The sequence below is a fragment of the Schistocerca piceifrons genome, chromosome X (assembly GCF_021461385.2).
Source record: "Schistocerca piceifrons isolate TAMUIC-IGC-003096 chromosome X, iqSchPice1.1, whole genome shotgun sequence".
In the NCBI taxonomy this organism is placed as follows: Eukaryota; Metazoa; Arthropoda; class Insecta; order Orthoptera; family Acrididae; genus Schistocerca; species Schistocerca piceifrons.
In genome coordinates this window covers 52,208,560-52,225,767 of record NC_060149.1, presented here as the reverse complement: position 1 = coordinate 52,225,767, position 17,208 = coordinate 52,208,560, and the positions used below count along the sequence as shown (strand labels likewise).

At 39.2% G+C, this 17,208-nt stretch overlaps 1 protein-coding gene across 4 annotated transcripts in view; it reads right to left on the bottom strand.

Moving 5' to 3' along the window:
• Window positions 1–17,208, bottom strand: part of LOC124721190 (WD repeat-containing protein 7) — a 375,749-nt gene that overhangs the window by 152,454 nt on the left and 206,087 nt on the right. For 2 of the 4 annotated variants that reach the window (XM_047246033.1, XM_047246034.1), the window contains one exon: window positions 17,112–17,180. The exons of the other annotated variants lie outside the window; for them this stretch is intronic. In XM_047246033.1, the coding sequence (XP_047101989.1) occupies window positions 17,112–17,180 (69 nt within the window). The remainder of the gene's footprint in view (window positions 1–17,111; window positions 17,181–17,208) is intronic. 4 annotated transcript variants of the gene reach the window in all.

The window sequence follows — 17,208 nt, the reverse complement described above, 5'->3', positions numbered from 1 at the left end:
TTTGTTGTGAAAGCTTGAATTTTGTGTTTATGTTTGTGTGTCTATCGACCTGCCAGCACTTTGGTTTATATATATATATGATCCTGCAGCCATTATGAATGAATCAAGATACAAAGTATATAAGTAAGATGGCTTTATAACTTAATGGGATCTTATTTCAGAATTGTACTGAGTAATTGGTGGCTCACAAACGATTCAGGCAATATGAAGTCTTGAAACAATCATGATGCCCTCATTGAACTCATGTATTTACTAGTTTGTTGTATGCATTTTGAATTAATAGTCAGATCCTTTCCTTGATCCAACCCCTACAGGCTTAGTCATACTACAGTCTTATCAGAATGAGCCTGTATAGAGATTTTAAGTTTCTATTTCCTTTTACTTCTACATCTACATCTACATCCATACGCCGCAAGCCACCTAACGGTGTGTGGTGGAGGGTACCTTGAGTACCTCTATCGGTTTTCCCTTCTATTCCAGTCTCGTATTGTTCGTGGAAAGAAAGACTGTCAGTATACCTCTGTGTGGGCTCTAACCTCTCTGCTTTTATCCTCATGGTGTCTTTGGGAGATATAAGTAGGAGGGAGCAATACACTGCTTGACTCCTCAGTGAAGGTATGTTCTCGAAACTTCAACAAAAGCCCGTACCGAGCTACTGAGCATCTCTCTTGCAGAGTCTTCCACTCGAGTTTATCTATCATCTCCGTAATGCTTTCATAGTTACTAAATGATCCTGTAGTGAAGCGTGCTGCTCTCCGTTGGATCTTCTCTATCTATTCTATTAACCCTATCTGGTACGGATCACACACCAGTGAGCAGTATTCAAGCAGTGGGCAAACAAGTGTACTGTAACCTACTTCCTTTGTTTTTGGACTGAATTTCCTTAGGATTCTTTCAATGAATCTCAGTCTGGCATCTGCTTTACTGACGATTAATTTTATATGGTCATTCCATTTTAAATCACTCCTAATGCCTACTCCCAGATAATTTATGGAATTAACTGCTTCCAGTTGCTGACCTGCTATATTGTATGATAATGTATCTTTCTTTCTATGTATTCGCAGCACATTACACTTGTCTACATTGAGATTCAATTGCCATTCCCTGCACCATGCTTCAATTTGTTGCAGATCCTCCTGCATTTCAGTACAATTTTCCATTGTTACAACCTCTCGATATACTACAGCATCATCCGCAAAAAGCCTCAGTGAACTTCCGATGTTATCCACAAGGTAATTTATGTATATTGTGAATAGCAATGGTCCTACGACACTCCCCTGTGGCACACCTGAAATCACTCCTACTTCGGAAGACTTCTCTCCATTGAGAATGACATGCTGTGTTCTGTTATCTAGGAACTCTTCAATCCAATCACACAATTGGTCTGATAGTCCATATTCTCTTACTTTGTTCATTAAATGACTGTGGGGAACTGTACCAAAAGCCTTGCAAAAGTCAAGAAACACGGCATCTACCTGGGAACCCATGTCTATGGCCCTCTGAGTCTTGTGGACGAATAGCGGGAGCTGGATTTCACACGATCGTCTTTTGTGAAACCCATGCTGATTCCTACAGAGTAGATTTCTAGTCTCCAAAAAAGTCATTATACTCGAACAAAATGTGTGTTCCAAAATTCTACAACTGATCGAGGTTAGAGATATAGGTCTATAGTTCTGCACATCTGTTCGACGTCCCTTCTTGAAAACGGGGATGACCTGTGCCCTTTTCCAATCCTTTGGAATGCTATGCTCTTCTAGAGACCTACGGTACACTGCTGCAAGAAGGGGGGCAAGTTCCATAAAATCGAACTGATCATCCAGAATTAATCCTGTGATATTATAAGCCCATGATTTTGTAATTGATTATAACAAATCTCGACCACACTTTAATTTCAGTAGCTAGATCACCCCTCAAAATATTAATTTTTGTAAGGACCATACATTGGACTCATTTGTCAGGGCTATTAATTTTTTAATATTCCTGATGCATGTTAGCTTTTCATTTCCCATCTGGATCTGTTGGGGGCTATCTGCACATCGACAAAGTTCAGTTGATGCAGATCACAGTGGCAGTTACTAACAGTCCACAAGCTCAGTGGGACCTTATAAAATATGTGAAGATATGATGAGCATTGTGGAATAAAATCATTTATGTCTCTACAAGCAGAAGTGCCCTTGCCACAATGTGTAAGCTAACTAACATGATTCCCTAGTTAACCTAACAGATAAGTTAGTGACTTGTACATTTTCATATTACAACTGTTTAATTCTTCAAGAAGACAACTGTGATTGATGCTGTGAGGCACTATTGACATATCAGAAAAATTCCTTAAGATAGTATTAGTCATTTAATTACTTACCTAGTGTTAAAGCAACAGTTAAAATGACTTTCAGGAAAACATCAGAATGTCATGCAAGAAATAAAATCAGACTCTATAGTGTAGCAGGTAACACAATTAACTAAAAATTAAAAATGGATTAACTAAACCTGTCTTGAGAAGAACCTGTACTCATTATGTACTTTTTGTGTGATCAATAAGATCATTTACAATGAATACGGACTTCAAATGATAAATCTCATTCTGCTCGTGATTCAGGTTTCTTTAATGATATAGCTACTAAAAGCAGCAATTGCTTCTCGCAAATGTACATAATTTATTTAAGTGTGCGTTCAGTTTAAAATGACAACTTGGTTAATTGTAAAGGATTTGTCAGTAGGCAATATTTAAAGTTTTCCTGAAGTCTTAACCTACAGTTGATCAGTCTTACTGTTTTGTTTAAATTGTAATGACAACTTTTTTGTTGGAATTAACAATGAATAGTCAATCCATTGGCAATTTTATCAGTGAATTTTAAATCTTACATTCCCCACACAGTACAAATAGCCAGCACAATGTAACCGCACGACACACACACACACACACACACACACACACACACACACACACACACACACACGTATGTATGCTATAGCATGGAGGAGGATTCATCAAAGGCTAGCAAGGTTTTCAGTCTTGTTTATGTGCCTGTCGACAACTCATTTCCTTCACTATATGGGAAGTTGTTATCTTTACTCCTAAATTCTTTATTAATTTCATTGAGCAGACTCTTTCTTATCATCTTACGATGCTGTACAAGTGACACTAAATCATATGGAGTCCACGAATGCTTCCAGACCTACAAATGTTCAGAAGGATACAAAATTTCAGACCATTTTTAAGGTTTGACAAGCAACAAGCTATTAAATCACGCATTTGTGTGAAGATACTAAAAATTCACATCAAACAAATTATTTATGCATACAAAATCCAAATTCCCTACAATTTTTGCATATCTGTTGAGTAAATGTGTTAGGCAATCTATATGTTTCATACCTCTTGTATTTAAATGTGTCCACACTATTAAGTGAATGCAACTAGATGTCACTGAGCTCTACAGCGTGCAAAATTAAGATTAAGTGCACATACATCACAATTACAAATTGCATGATTATTTTCTTTGTTGCTGGGATGATAACCGAGCCTGTTTTACATGTAAGGCAGACTATGATCATCCCAACAAAGATGATCTGAAAAAGAATATTACTATTAAGAAACTGAACAATTACCATGTTACGTGACAAAATAAAATGGATGAATAAAAATTAGAAATGACCTCATAATCTGATGTAACCCATTGTACATAACATGAAAAAAGGAGAAAAACTAATGAAAAAGACTAATAAAAGATCGGAGGGATGTGGTGAAAGTGGGCGGCGGCGGGGGTGGGGATGGGGGGATGAAGGAGGCAGCACCTCCCAGCCCCATCGATCTAACAAATCAGTTAACTTGCACCATATGCACCACAGCATTGTCCTGCAAAATGGGAGGGGGGGGGGGGAGCATGTACTGCAGAAATTGTCACTAAATTGTCACTGCTTCTTTCTCTACACTGTCATTTTTCAGAAACGTTCTGTGATCAGTTTAGAGAAAGAAGCAGCAACACTTTCTGCAGGACTCATCCATCACATTACAGGACGAGGCTCAGGCACATGTGATGCAATTTATAACTGATATTACATGGATGGGTCTGAGAAGTGCTGTACAACCCCCCACACTCCTCAGACTCAAGCTGAAGGAAGCACTTTATGGGATTTGCTTCAGAACTGTTAGAGAGATTTGTCAGGCAACAGACCATTCCACTCTAACTATCAACACAATTGGTGCTGCTATTTGTGTCCTACGACTTCCATGTCGCTGGCAATGGGTTATACACAATGCTGGTGACTACCCTGGAGGGCAGTTTAACTTGCAAACCTATATCTGTTTCGTATAAGCTGTAAATAAATACCTGCCACTATTAAAGTTCCAACCCTCATATTTAATAATACCTAACACAGTGGATAACATCAAGAGATGCAGAATAACTGAAAATATGCAACAATAAAAAGTGCATTATCTGAAAACTACCTTGAGCAGTTAAACAGAGAACTGACTCGTGGCGATAACATATTAGACCTTCTTGTGACAAACAGACCCGAACTATTTGAAACAGTTAACGCAGAAAAGGGAATTAGCGATCATAAAGCAGCTACTGCATCGATGATTTCAGCCGTGAATAGAAATAGTAAAAAAGGTAGGAAGATTTTTCTGTTTAGCAAACGTGACAAAAAGTAGATTTCAGAGTGCTTGACGGCTCAACACAAATGTTTTGTCTCAAGTATGGGTAGTGTTGAGGATCAGTGGACAAAGTTCAAAACCATCGTACAATATGCATTAGATGAGTATGTGCCACGCAAGATCATAAGAGATGGAAAAGAGCCACCGCGGTACAACAACTGAGTTAGAAAACTGCTGCGGATGCAAAGGAAACTTCACAGCAAACATAAACATAGCCAAAGCCTTGCAGACAAACAAAAATTACACGAAGCAAAATGCAGTGTGAGGGGGCTATGCAAGAGGCGTTTATATCGTCATTCCATTTTAAATCACTCCTAATGCCTACTCCCAGATAATTTATGGAATTAACTGCTTCCTGTTGCTGGCCTGCTATATTGTAGCTAAATGATAAAGGATCTTTCTTTCTATGTATTCGCAGCACATTACACTTGCCTACATTGAGATTCAATTGCCATTCCCTGCACCATGCATCAATTTGTTGCAGATCCTCCTGCATTTCAATACAATTTTCCATTGTTACATCATCCGAGGCACAAACACATTCATGCAATCATTCAGACACAACTCGTGTGCACATGGCTGCCGTCTCCGGCCACTGTGTCTACAGTCTCTGAGAAACAGATCCCAACAAACCACCTCTCATGTCTCCCTGTCTCTCATTCACAGCCAATAGGCTAGCAGCAAGAAGTGGTGGCAGCACTGACTGCAAACTGAGTGGAGTGGTAGGAAGGGGACAAACAGTAGTAATGAGAGAGTAGGGAAGCGGCACACGTACTCAGCTGCACCCAGCCAGAGATGATGTACGACACCTCAGTAAACAAACCATTTCATCTACTGTGACAAAAACTATCTTTTTCCAGCGTTTTCTTCAAATTTCCCTGATATTTGCCTGCTATGTTTGAAATTCCTCATATTCCCTGATTTGTCAAACCTGTGGCAACCCTGTAAGTGGATGTTTTGTCATTGAAAGATGTATTGTACATGTGATTGTTCTCCTGCACGTTTCAGAGTATGCCCTCCAGTGCATCTTAAGACATGTCAGGCTCAGCAGTGAATACGCGCACGCCCACGCCCACGCCCACACGCACACCCACATGCACACCCACACTGTCAATTTTGATCCATTTGTCAGCTACTTCTGCTGAAAGTGCACACAGCTCATTAATGGACACAAAATTTATCACTGTCGACTCATCATCATTTTCATCGACTTCCATCTTCACTCAGTGAGGCAGACAATCGTTACTGATGAAGCGCCGTGCCGAACTGTTCTGATGATTCTGGAAGGCATCCAACTGTACTGCCAAGTGTGCCAAGCTATAAATATGAGTCAAATTCTGATGCATGCTGGACTATTGGGTCTGCCACAGTATCACAGTCTTAATGTATACTGTTTATTTTTTCAGTCCCAGTTACACATTTTTCTGTAACAGCAAGACGAGTTGAGTCCTGGATCATCTTCGATCTGTGTAGCTGCATCAGCAACCCATCGTGTATGCATCAGAACTACAGAACAAAATCACATTATTCTGATGTGCAGTTCTAATGCAGACATGGCAGGCTGCAGACACAACTACACTGCTATGAAGATGCCACAGGCAGAGTGAAACTAGTCACGGTGTAAAAAATGAAAGAAAGAGAAAGAAAGAAAGAAAGAAAGAAAGAAAAAATTGTGTGATTGGCCTGAACAATAAGCAATATGTATATTAATATCAATGCAGTTGCTGAATTCTCTCATGACGAATATGTGGGATATAGTGATAGGCTAATTTCTTGTCATTAACACTATGCCAACTTAAAATCCTTGGACTTGCTTCTGATACATTAAGTCCGTGTAAAACCTATCAGTAATGAAACATTTATTTTTGTACATGTTGTGGAAGCACATGAGACACTATGCTCTCTGTCATGCATGTTCAAGACACAATCTCACTAAAAGCAATAGACTGAAACATGTATTCAGACAGAGGATAGGAAGTTCAAACACTTGTGTGAGGTGATGTGAACTATCCATAAAATGTAGCAAATATTAAGTGTAGTGAACTATTACTTCAGTTAACCTATGGGTATGTGCGACAAGTGCATAGCCTGGTAAAATCGCATATTCATGTTTCTTCTAATTTTACTTAAGGAATCCAACCCCATGATATTGCTCACTATATGCAACACACACTACAGCATTACCCCCACTTTCACATTTCCGCATTTTATGTTTTCTTCCCACTTCCGCATTTTTTCCTATTCTGTCAAGTTCTGTACACTGACAATGTGTTGGAAACCTCAATTTTACATTTCTGAATTTTTGTATTTCTTGCCGTTTACACCCTGCCTGGCAGCTCCACTTTCATGCAGGCTCTAAGAGTGCTCTGTTTAAAGCGCGTATAATTCACAAAGTCTGAAAAAGGCTAAGCCTCTGAGCTGAAATATAGAACAAATAGTTAACAAGCAAATTTAATCAAATGCTATTTTTGTGTACTGATATCAACTTGAACATATGTGGAACAATACTACCAGTACTATAAATCATTGTTAGATAATGAAACTCATTTTTAGGCCTATTTCACTGGAACACAAGTTTCTTCTTAGTGTATAAACTTTGTATACATATTAAAAATGAAGCTCAGGTGTCATACATTTTAAATGAAGCATAGTTTATGGTTTGGAGATGTCATAAATCTGCTGCATCCCACACACTGTTCTTGTGTGACGTCATAGCGTGAGCTGATAGTTGAGCGAGTCTATAGCATTTTTGCCAGTGAAGTTTCTCATTTCATGATTACTGTTTTTGTTGCTGAAGCATTAAAGTTATTGGTGATTTATTAGTTTGTTTATTAAGTTTCCTTTTCTTTTTTACTGTATCTGAATTGAGAGGCCAAGTCATTTGCTACAATCTTCTTTATTTCTTGTTAATCTTTGTGTGTTATGGTATTTTTATTGTTTTGTTATCGGCTCTTTCTGATCAATGGAGAGAAAAGAAAGAAAACCATTTACTGTGGAAGAGGAGGACTGGATTTTGGAGAAAGTGGATTCCTCCACAGAACACGAGTAGCACTTGCATGTGAATTGCAACTTTCAGTATCAACTATGAATTCAATTGTAAAAAACAGAAAATATCATACCTAGTGCTACAGAAAGCAGGCAAAGTGCCGAAAAATGAAAGTGTGTTACCTGTTCAAAATATGATGATTTTGGAGGAAACCACAAAACATTGATTTGAGATATTAAGGGCAGCAGGTATTGCAGTTGACAGGTGTTTTTAAGGGAGAAAGCACTTAAAGTGACCAACATTATTGACAGAGAGAATTTCAGTGCCTCCAATGACTGGACTGACAGGTTTTGAAGAAGATACAATATATCTCATAGAACCGTATGTGATGAATCAAATGATGTAGACAGTGACACTGTGCAGCAGTTGAGAAACGGAAAATTACAGGCTTTAATTGTAAAATATGATTCCAAAAACATATTTAACACTGACAAAACTGGACTTTTTTTTAATATGTTGCCAAACAAAACTTTGGCATTCAAAGACAATAAATGCCATGGTGTTAAACATGTACACTGAGGCTATCAATGACATTGGAAGCTAATGCTGATGGCTGTGAGATGCTTCACCCCTTTTCAATAGGAAAATAAAAAATGTCTCATCGTTTTATAAATATACATTTACTTCCAACTTCGCACAATGCCAACAAAAAAGCCTGGATGACCTCACATGTTTTCAGAAAGCGGCTAGCTGCATTTGATGCAAAAATGGGAACTCAAAATAGAAAAATACTTCTTTTTGCTGATCACAGTCCTGCACACCTTATTTACAAGAACTTACAAAATGTGCAGTTAGAATTTTCCTCAGCTAACAGCACATGCAAACTGCAGCCTATAGATCTCAGAATTATAAACTCCTTTAAGTCATTTTATAGGAAGAACTTCGTTCAAAGGCTTTTGTCCACAATGGATTCTGGGATGGATCTCACATCTAGCAGGATTTCAGTGCTGACAGCACTGCATTTCCTTGCTAAGTCATGGAAGGCTGTGAAGGAGGATACAATAAACAATTTAAAAAAAGCAGGATTCTTTAATGGTACAAGGCATCAGTATGGGAAACACTGCAGCCAAAGTACTCTTTTAATGAATTTCTGCAGGTAGATGACAATGATATAGATGCAGAGGAAAAAACCATGGAGGAATTTGATGTAGAAAAACTGTCAGCTAATCTTCTCTCAGTGATGGAGGAGGAGGAGGAGGAGAAGGAGGAGGAGGAGGGGGAGGGGGAGAAGGAGAAGAAGAAGAAGAAGAAGAGTGTATTAGTGCCCACCAGTTCTCAGGGAGCTGCAGCAGTGGAAGCACTACAAAAATATTTTTGTTTTGTTGAAGAGTGTGAAAAATATGCTTGAGACACTCTATGAATTGAAGAAACAGACTAAGGGCACATCAAACAAAAGAGCTAAACAAAAAACAATTAATCTTCTTTTGTAGAAAACAATAATTGTTACAGCTATGATTTTTAATTGTAAATATTGAGTTAATATTAAAATTTGAATGCTTCTGAAAAAGACATAACATTCCTATTATGGACACCTCCATTTCCCATACCATAAAATATAAGCAAAACGTAAGAATCAGCTCACAGGAAGGCTACCCCACAACATTTCAGCTACTTGTACCATTCTACTTTCCAGTGGATAAGCAGAATTAGAAGGCAGTGCAATATCAGCAGTTGCTTAGCGATTCTATCCCTTTACAATTTTACTCCAGTTTACACCACCAATTCTCCAATCCCCTGAAAAGTGTAAAAGAGGGGTAATACTGTATTGCTGTTGTGATCTTGTACTATTGATAAAGTCACACACAAATATGAAGAGAATAATTAGTTCTAATTGGTTAATACTGTTACGCAACCTGTAAAATCTGTTACGGGCTTCTTTGCTAGATTAAGTGGCAGAAACAGATGCAACATTTAACTTTAAATGGGAACATTTTAGGTTAGGCTTTACCATGACTGTTATTGACATCAAATGAAACAAGAAATTTACTGTTAGCAGTCACGATGCGTTTCAAAGGTTTAAACCTCCATCTGCGATGTGTTAGTGAAAGGAACCTGTGACCACTGGAGACTGTGCCACAAGTTCCTCAAAAAATCTTAACACACACACACACACACACACACACACACACACACACACACACACACACACGTCATGGAGATAAATAAATGGTGACTGGTAACAGTAAACTTGTGGTTTCATTTGATGCAACATTTCATTAACTGTATACATATTTTACTTTTCATAAATGTCAACAGAAAAAAAAAATTCTATATGCTGTAGGATGATTGGAGAGTATGAAACTGATATGTTAACATAGTAAATTGCATCACAATATTCAAAACAAAATATGATGAGTGACAGATAAAAGTAAACCACTGACAATGTAGAATTTGATGCTTTTTGAACATCTGGTTTCTTTCATTGTATGCGAGGAGAAACAATTCTGAGGCAGCCATTCAGCAGCTGCTGATTAATATAAGGCACACAGACATGGGTAAAAGCAGACAGTTTCACTAGCTTGTGAGCAACTACACTTTTTCCTACTTCATGTACACATTCTCTCCCGTATTACTACACAGACAACCAATTGTGGCTCTGGTGGCACTTAAGCACCACACAGCAATCAGCCACAAGTAAATAGCTGAATATCCTCATCTGATACTATTTTCAATTCCATTTTGCTAATTTGTGAATGTGTGGCAGGGAAACACAAGCAAATAAAAAGGGGCAGCAAAATCCATAATAAAAGTTGAAGTTTCCTGGTATATTAAAACTGCGGCAGACCATGACTCGAAGTTGGGACCTTTGCCTTTCACGGGCAATTGCTCTACTGACTGAGCTACCAAGCAACATTCATGACCTGTCCTCACAGCTTTACTTCTGCCAGTACCTTGTTTCTCACTTTCCAAACTTCATAGAAGCTCTCCTGCGGAACATGCAAGACTAGCACTACAGAAAGAAAGGATATTGCAGAGACATGGATTAGCCACAGCCTGGAGGATGTTTATAGAATGAAGCTCTTGCTTGCGAAAAACAAAGGGCCCGAGTTCGAGTCTCCGTCCCGCACAGTTTTAATCTGCTAGTAAGTTATATATCAGCACACACTCCACTGCAGTGTGAAAATTTCTGTCTGGAAACATCCTCCAGACTGCGGGTGAGTAATGTCTTCGCAATATCCTTTCTTCCAGGAGTGTTAGTCTTGCAAGTTTTGCTGGAGAGCTTCTGTGAAGTTTGGAAGGTAGAAGACAAGGTACTGGTGGAAGTAAAGCTGTGAGGACAGGTTGTGAGTTGTGCTTGAGGAGCTCAGTTGGTAGTGCACTTGCTCAAAGTGGGGCAGAGAACTTGAGTTGATGTTATGGTCCTGCACACAGTTTTAATGTCAGGAAGTTTCATACCAGTGCAAACTCTGCTGCAGAGTGAAAATTTCATTCTGGACAATAAAATCTGTCTGTAAGCCAAGTTAAATAAACAATGGGATAAGTTATTTGTACAAACTATCACTACAAACATGGAGGATAATGTAAGAGTTAAAAACAACAGGCATAGAAAATTACCCACATTCAAGAGGGTATTGCTATTACTAAATGGCAGAAGTTAACAAAGTGTCACAGACAAACAACTTGATCTGAAAGACTAATAACTACAAATAAGTTGAAATTCCAGTTTTCTTCAGCCTATGATTATAATCTGGGATATTTTCTATACAGTCTACGCCCACAGTGGAACACTTAAATCAGTCCATACACACTAACTTATTCCAAGCAGAGATTTGGCTTTTCATTATCCTCTTCTGTTTCCTTAACTTTTAGATTCTTTCTGATCTGGCTGCCCTTTCTTCAATAGTTATGGTGTACTGATTTCATTTAAATGTTTTTTGTTCATGTCTCGTGTGTGCTCCTCAGAATAGCCCTTTCTTTTCTGTTTTCAATTTGTTTCGTTGTTATATTCAACCCTTCTAAATCATCCTGGATCTCTCTGAACCACTTTTTCCAAAAGTATTTAAATAGTTAATTCACTATACTAGGAAGCTGTGAAAGTGGTGGCTGGGAGGAGGAGGTCAATTTTCTCATCCCTTGTCTTCTCCCCGTCTCTAAATGTCAATGAAAAGCCTCTGGCCTAGTCTGGTCTGTGACCTGGAACTCACACTGATATCACAGCATCATTTCCGCCATGGGTGACATCCAGGTAGCACCATAAGAAGCAAAGGCTATCAAATAGACACCTATCATTAACAGAGTTTACAATACTGCACTTTATTCACACTGCTGCTGGCACAGCTTTGCTTTGCTACTATACATTATGCAGCCTTTACTTACATGTGCACCACATGGAAGTATACTATAGTGATGACAGTCTCAAGACACACAGAGAGTCTCAAGACACACAGAGCCAAACAAAGAGTGTTATATACAAGGTATATGAATTTCTTTGGTACCTTAAAGATAATGGCAGAAGTGACAAAATGTTACCACCAGTGTAGATTGCAACAACAAATACATGTGGTGCTTCACTATGAAGCATACAGAGAATATCTGCTGAAGCAGGGGCGCTGGAAGAAAGTATTTGCTTAACTTGATACTAGGATAGGTGTTATGATCAATAATCGATACTGAAATTGTATGTTCTGTGTAGCTATGACGGTGATCTTTGGTCACCAACGGGTTTTCAGCCACTTGAGTTTTGGCCGCAGTGAAGTGTAGTCATTTTCAAGTTCTGGCAATAAATATGTGTTTTTGTTTTACACAAACCGTGGAATACTGCATCATGATTTCGTTAGTCCAGTGATAATTAAAAACCCACACCTTTCTTGGGCCCAGAGCAGCAAGGGAATCATCACCTAGACAACGAGAAGCCACATGGACAACGCAGACTCAGCAGCATCAACAAAGGAGACATCATGGCCAGCTACACAAAGTACTACACAGCCATTAGCCACACCATAACGGTGTCCTTTTGCAGCATAGTAGAGACGGCCCATGATACATTGACTCATCAACAGGCACATAAACACATCACACACATTTTGTCAGTAAATAAAAGAAGCAATGAAAATTCAGCACGGTAGCAATTAACAAAAATGAGGATAGACAACCACTCATCTGAAGTCAATTGATTCATTGATCCACAGTACAGTAGCGTCCCGATAATCTGAACTAATTGGGACCAGATCTTGCTCGGATTACTAATTTGTTCGGATTAGCCGGAATTATGAAGACGAGTTTCTAGAATGAAGTATACCAAGCAGATAAGTAGGTACATCATGGTAACAAATAGGAACAAGTGTGGGAACAATGGCTCGCTCTCACTCCCTGCACTTGTTGTTGTGCATTGTTGAGACCTTTGTAGTATCTGAGGTCAGTGCACTGCCAACTGGCTTGCAAAGCACTTGGTTATGTTAGTTATCGATTGCTGGCATGTGTAACAGTTGTATTGTATTCATTCAGGTGTAGTGGTGTACATATTTTCATCGTGAGTAAATGGAAACATACAATGTTAACTCTCAAAGAAAAACTGAATGCTTTGAAGCAGATAGACAATGGTGAGAATGTATCTAAACTGGCAACGGGTCTGGGTGTTGGTAAAGCAACCACTTTTGATTGGAAGAAGAACTGGGTGAAGCTTGAACAGTCCTGTGAAACATCTTCGGGAAAAACACTCGAAATTCAGCAGACTGCAAAACAGTCCCAGTACGATAAAACAGTCCCAGTACGATAAAACAGTCCCAGTACGATAAAACAGTCCCAGTACGATAAAACAGTCCCAGTACGATAAAACAGTCCCAGTACGATAAAACAGTCCCAGTACGATAAAACAGTCCCAGTACGATAAAACAGTCCCAGTACGATAAAACAGTCCCAGTACGATAAAACAGTCCCAGTACGATAAAACAGTCCCAGTACGATAAAACAGTCCCAGTACGATAAAACAGTCCCAGTACGATAAAACAGTCCCAGTACGATAAAACAGTCCCAGTACGATAAAACAGTCCCAGTACGATAAAACAGTCCCAGTACGATAAAACAGTCCCAGTACGATAAAACAGTCCCAGTACGATAAAACAGTCCCAGTACGATAAAACAGTCCCAGTACGATAAAACAGTCCCAGTACGATAAAACAGTCCCAGTACGATAAAACAGTCCCAGTACGATAAAACAGTCCCAGTACGATAAAACAGTCCCAGTACGATAAAACAGTCCCAGTACGATAAAACAGTCCCAGTACGATAAAACAGTCCCAGTACGATAAAACAGTCCCAGTACGATAAAACAGTCCCAGTACGATAAAACAGTCCCAGTACGATAAAACAGTCCCAGTACGATAAAACAGTCCCAGTACGATAAAACAGTCCCAGTACGATAAAACAGTCCCAGTACGATAAAACAGTCCCAGTACGATAAAACAGTCCCAGTACGATAAAACAGTCCCAGTACGATAAAACAGTCCCAGTACGATAAAACAGTCCCAGTACGATAAAACAGTCCCAGTACGATAAAACAGTCCCAGTACGATAAAACAGTCCCAGTACGATAAAACAGTCCCAGTACGATAAAACAGTCCCAGTACGATAAAACAGTCCCAGTACGATAAAACAGTCCCAGTACGATAAAACAGTCCCAGTACGATAAAACAGTCCCAGTACGATAAAACAGTCCCAGTACGATAAAACAGTCCCAGTACGATAAAACAGTCCCAGTACGATAAAACAGTCCCAGTACGATAAAGTGGACGAAGCTCTTTTCCTTTGGTTTACACAAGAAAGAGAAAGGGGAACTCCTTTGAGTGGAGCACTGGTTCAGGAGAAGGCTGTTTACCCAAACAAGTTAATGAATGGTGATGAGTCTTTTAGTGTGAGTACGGGTTGCTTGGATAGATTTAAAAAAACATCGTGGAATCTGTCCGCTACCAATTACTGGAGAGAAGCTTTCTTCTGACCGTGATGCAGCGAAGGAATACTTGGGTGAGTTTGAAAAAAATGATATGAGAGGGAAAGTATTCTTCTCAACAAATTTACAACACTGACGAGACTGGCCTTAATTTTAGGGCAGTGATAACAAAAAGCCTGGCATCAAAACCAGAAGACCATGCTCCTGGTTTTAAAATGTGCAAAGATTATGTGACTTTACTAGCGTGCAGCATCACTGCTGGTAATCACAAGCTGCCTTTAATGTTGATCAGCAAATCTGCTAGGCCCAGAGCTTCTAAAAACTTCAACATCAAGTCCCTGCCTGTATATTATCGCAACCAGAAAAAAGCACGGATGGATGGTAAGCTGTTCAAAGAATGGTTTCATGGCGAGTTTGTTCCCTCTGTTTGATGGTTTTCGAAGGAAAATCATTTGTCTCCCCATGTAGTCCTTTCGATTGATAACGCGCCATCTCACCCCAGCACCGAGGAACTATGTGATGAAGAAACTGTGGCGAAGTTTTTGCTCCCGAATGTTACACCACTTCTACAGCCGATGGACCAGGGCATACTGCAAACAATAAAACTGATTTACAGAAAACAATTATTAAGAATGCTGATCCAAGATGATAGCATTCCTTTAGTGGACAAAATAAAAAAGACAAATGTGAAGGATGTTGTTTATAGGTTCTGCTGAGGCATGACAGAATATTTCAGAAAATACTTTGAGAAAATCGTGGAAAAAACTGTGGACATCTCTTGAATTTCAGGACAACCTAGTTGAAAATGAAGAGGAAAATCTACTACAAATGATACAGACAATCCCTGGACGTGAAGAAGCTAGTGAAGGAGAAGTAGATGAGTGTATGGCAGTGGATGGGGCATGTCTGGTGAACCTTACTGATGCTGATTTAGTTGCTGCTGCGACTCCAGACCAGGAAGAAGTGGACTGCTGTGACACAAGTGACATTGAGCCTGGAAGCGACAAAGAAGAGCTGGTGCCACACAGTGATGCAGCAGAAGCCCTTGACCTCACGCTACGTTATTTGGAGCAACAGCCCACTGCTACACCTGCTGATTTGATGTTTGTGAAACAATGGCAAAACTATGCGTCATAACAGACGGTCTTCATTACACCAAAAAACAACTGAGTTTTTGTCATCTAAAAAGTAGGGATAAAATGCACACTGTTTTTTTAGTAAGTTTGACAGCTTTTCTTTCATTGTTATGCATTGTTTAAACCTAATATTTTCTTGCCAATTTTTCTAATATGTGTTTACTGTAGTGTGTAAATTAAAATAGTGTGTATGTACAGAAGTTTATTGCACAGTTTTCCATACTTAGATTAACATTTTTCATGTTCGGATTAACTGAGCGTTCAGATTACCGGGACTCTGCTGTACATAGATACACACACCAATACAAAGAATATACTAGCTTTCAAACTATCACTATGTTTCCAGTTCTCTCTCTCTCTCTCTCTCTCTCTCTCTCTCTCTCTCTCTCTCTCTCTCGTGTGTGTGTGTGTGTGTGTGTGTGTGTGTGTGTGTGTGTGTGTGTGTGTGTGTGTGTGTGTGTGTGTGTGTGAGGGGGGGGGGGGGGTAAAAAAAAAGAGGGAGGGTGCAGTGGGGGGTAACTCTAAGGCTGATCTGCTGCCACACAGCAATCACTTATAGGTGAGCAATTGCCCTTCTTCGTTCTTTTTAATTAGTTCCATGCTGTAATTTCTGTTCTTGAAACATAATAAGCACTGATATTTCACAAAAGTTACATTGGCTCATTCGTTCAAATGCACAGCTTTCAGAAGCAGTATACAATATACAATCCATATAGTCAAACAGAAGACTGAATATCATATTTATTAACACATGATTAAGTGGCACATGGTAATGATTAACTCAAACCTCAGATCACTGCCCTGATGCTTTGGAAGTGTAGTACAAAGAATCACACAAAAAGTAAATTTAGATCTCTCTGCCCCACTCATTGTGGAAATAATTGCCAAACAGGCACATGTACACCCATTACAAGCAAGTTGTTTCTCTGACTACAGATTTGTTTGAGCAAACTCCATGTAAATTCCTCTCTAAATAGTATGCCTTTCTGAGACAAAATGCTACGTTTCAAACACGTAATAGCTAAACTACGACAAGATAACAAGCCAGAGGATAACAGCACTACTGATGCTATATTTATGAAACACAGGCACATAAACCAGAGTGATGCTGAATACATTTTTTGAAGCATTTCAATGACAAAGTTTCAAGCAGGAAGGTATGTTACAAGACTACATACAATACCAACATGCACTAAGATATTTCAGCATATTAAAAGCAAAGTATAATTAACACCAAACACTGTCATAAAAGAGAAATGCAGTGAACATCAATTCACACAACACAGATTTTTATCTGTTAACATGTATCTGCAAAGCTATCACACTGCTCAAAAGTCTACTGAAAGCATTCAGTATGCAGCAAAAATGACAAGTAGGGAGTTGTACCATGTCGATCCTTTTCCTTGAGGATGCGCTCCACATCACCCGCCTTGTCCTTGACCCGACCAAAGAAATCTGGACAGGGTCACACTTAGATTAGAAG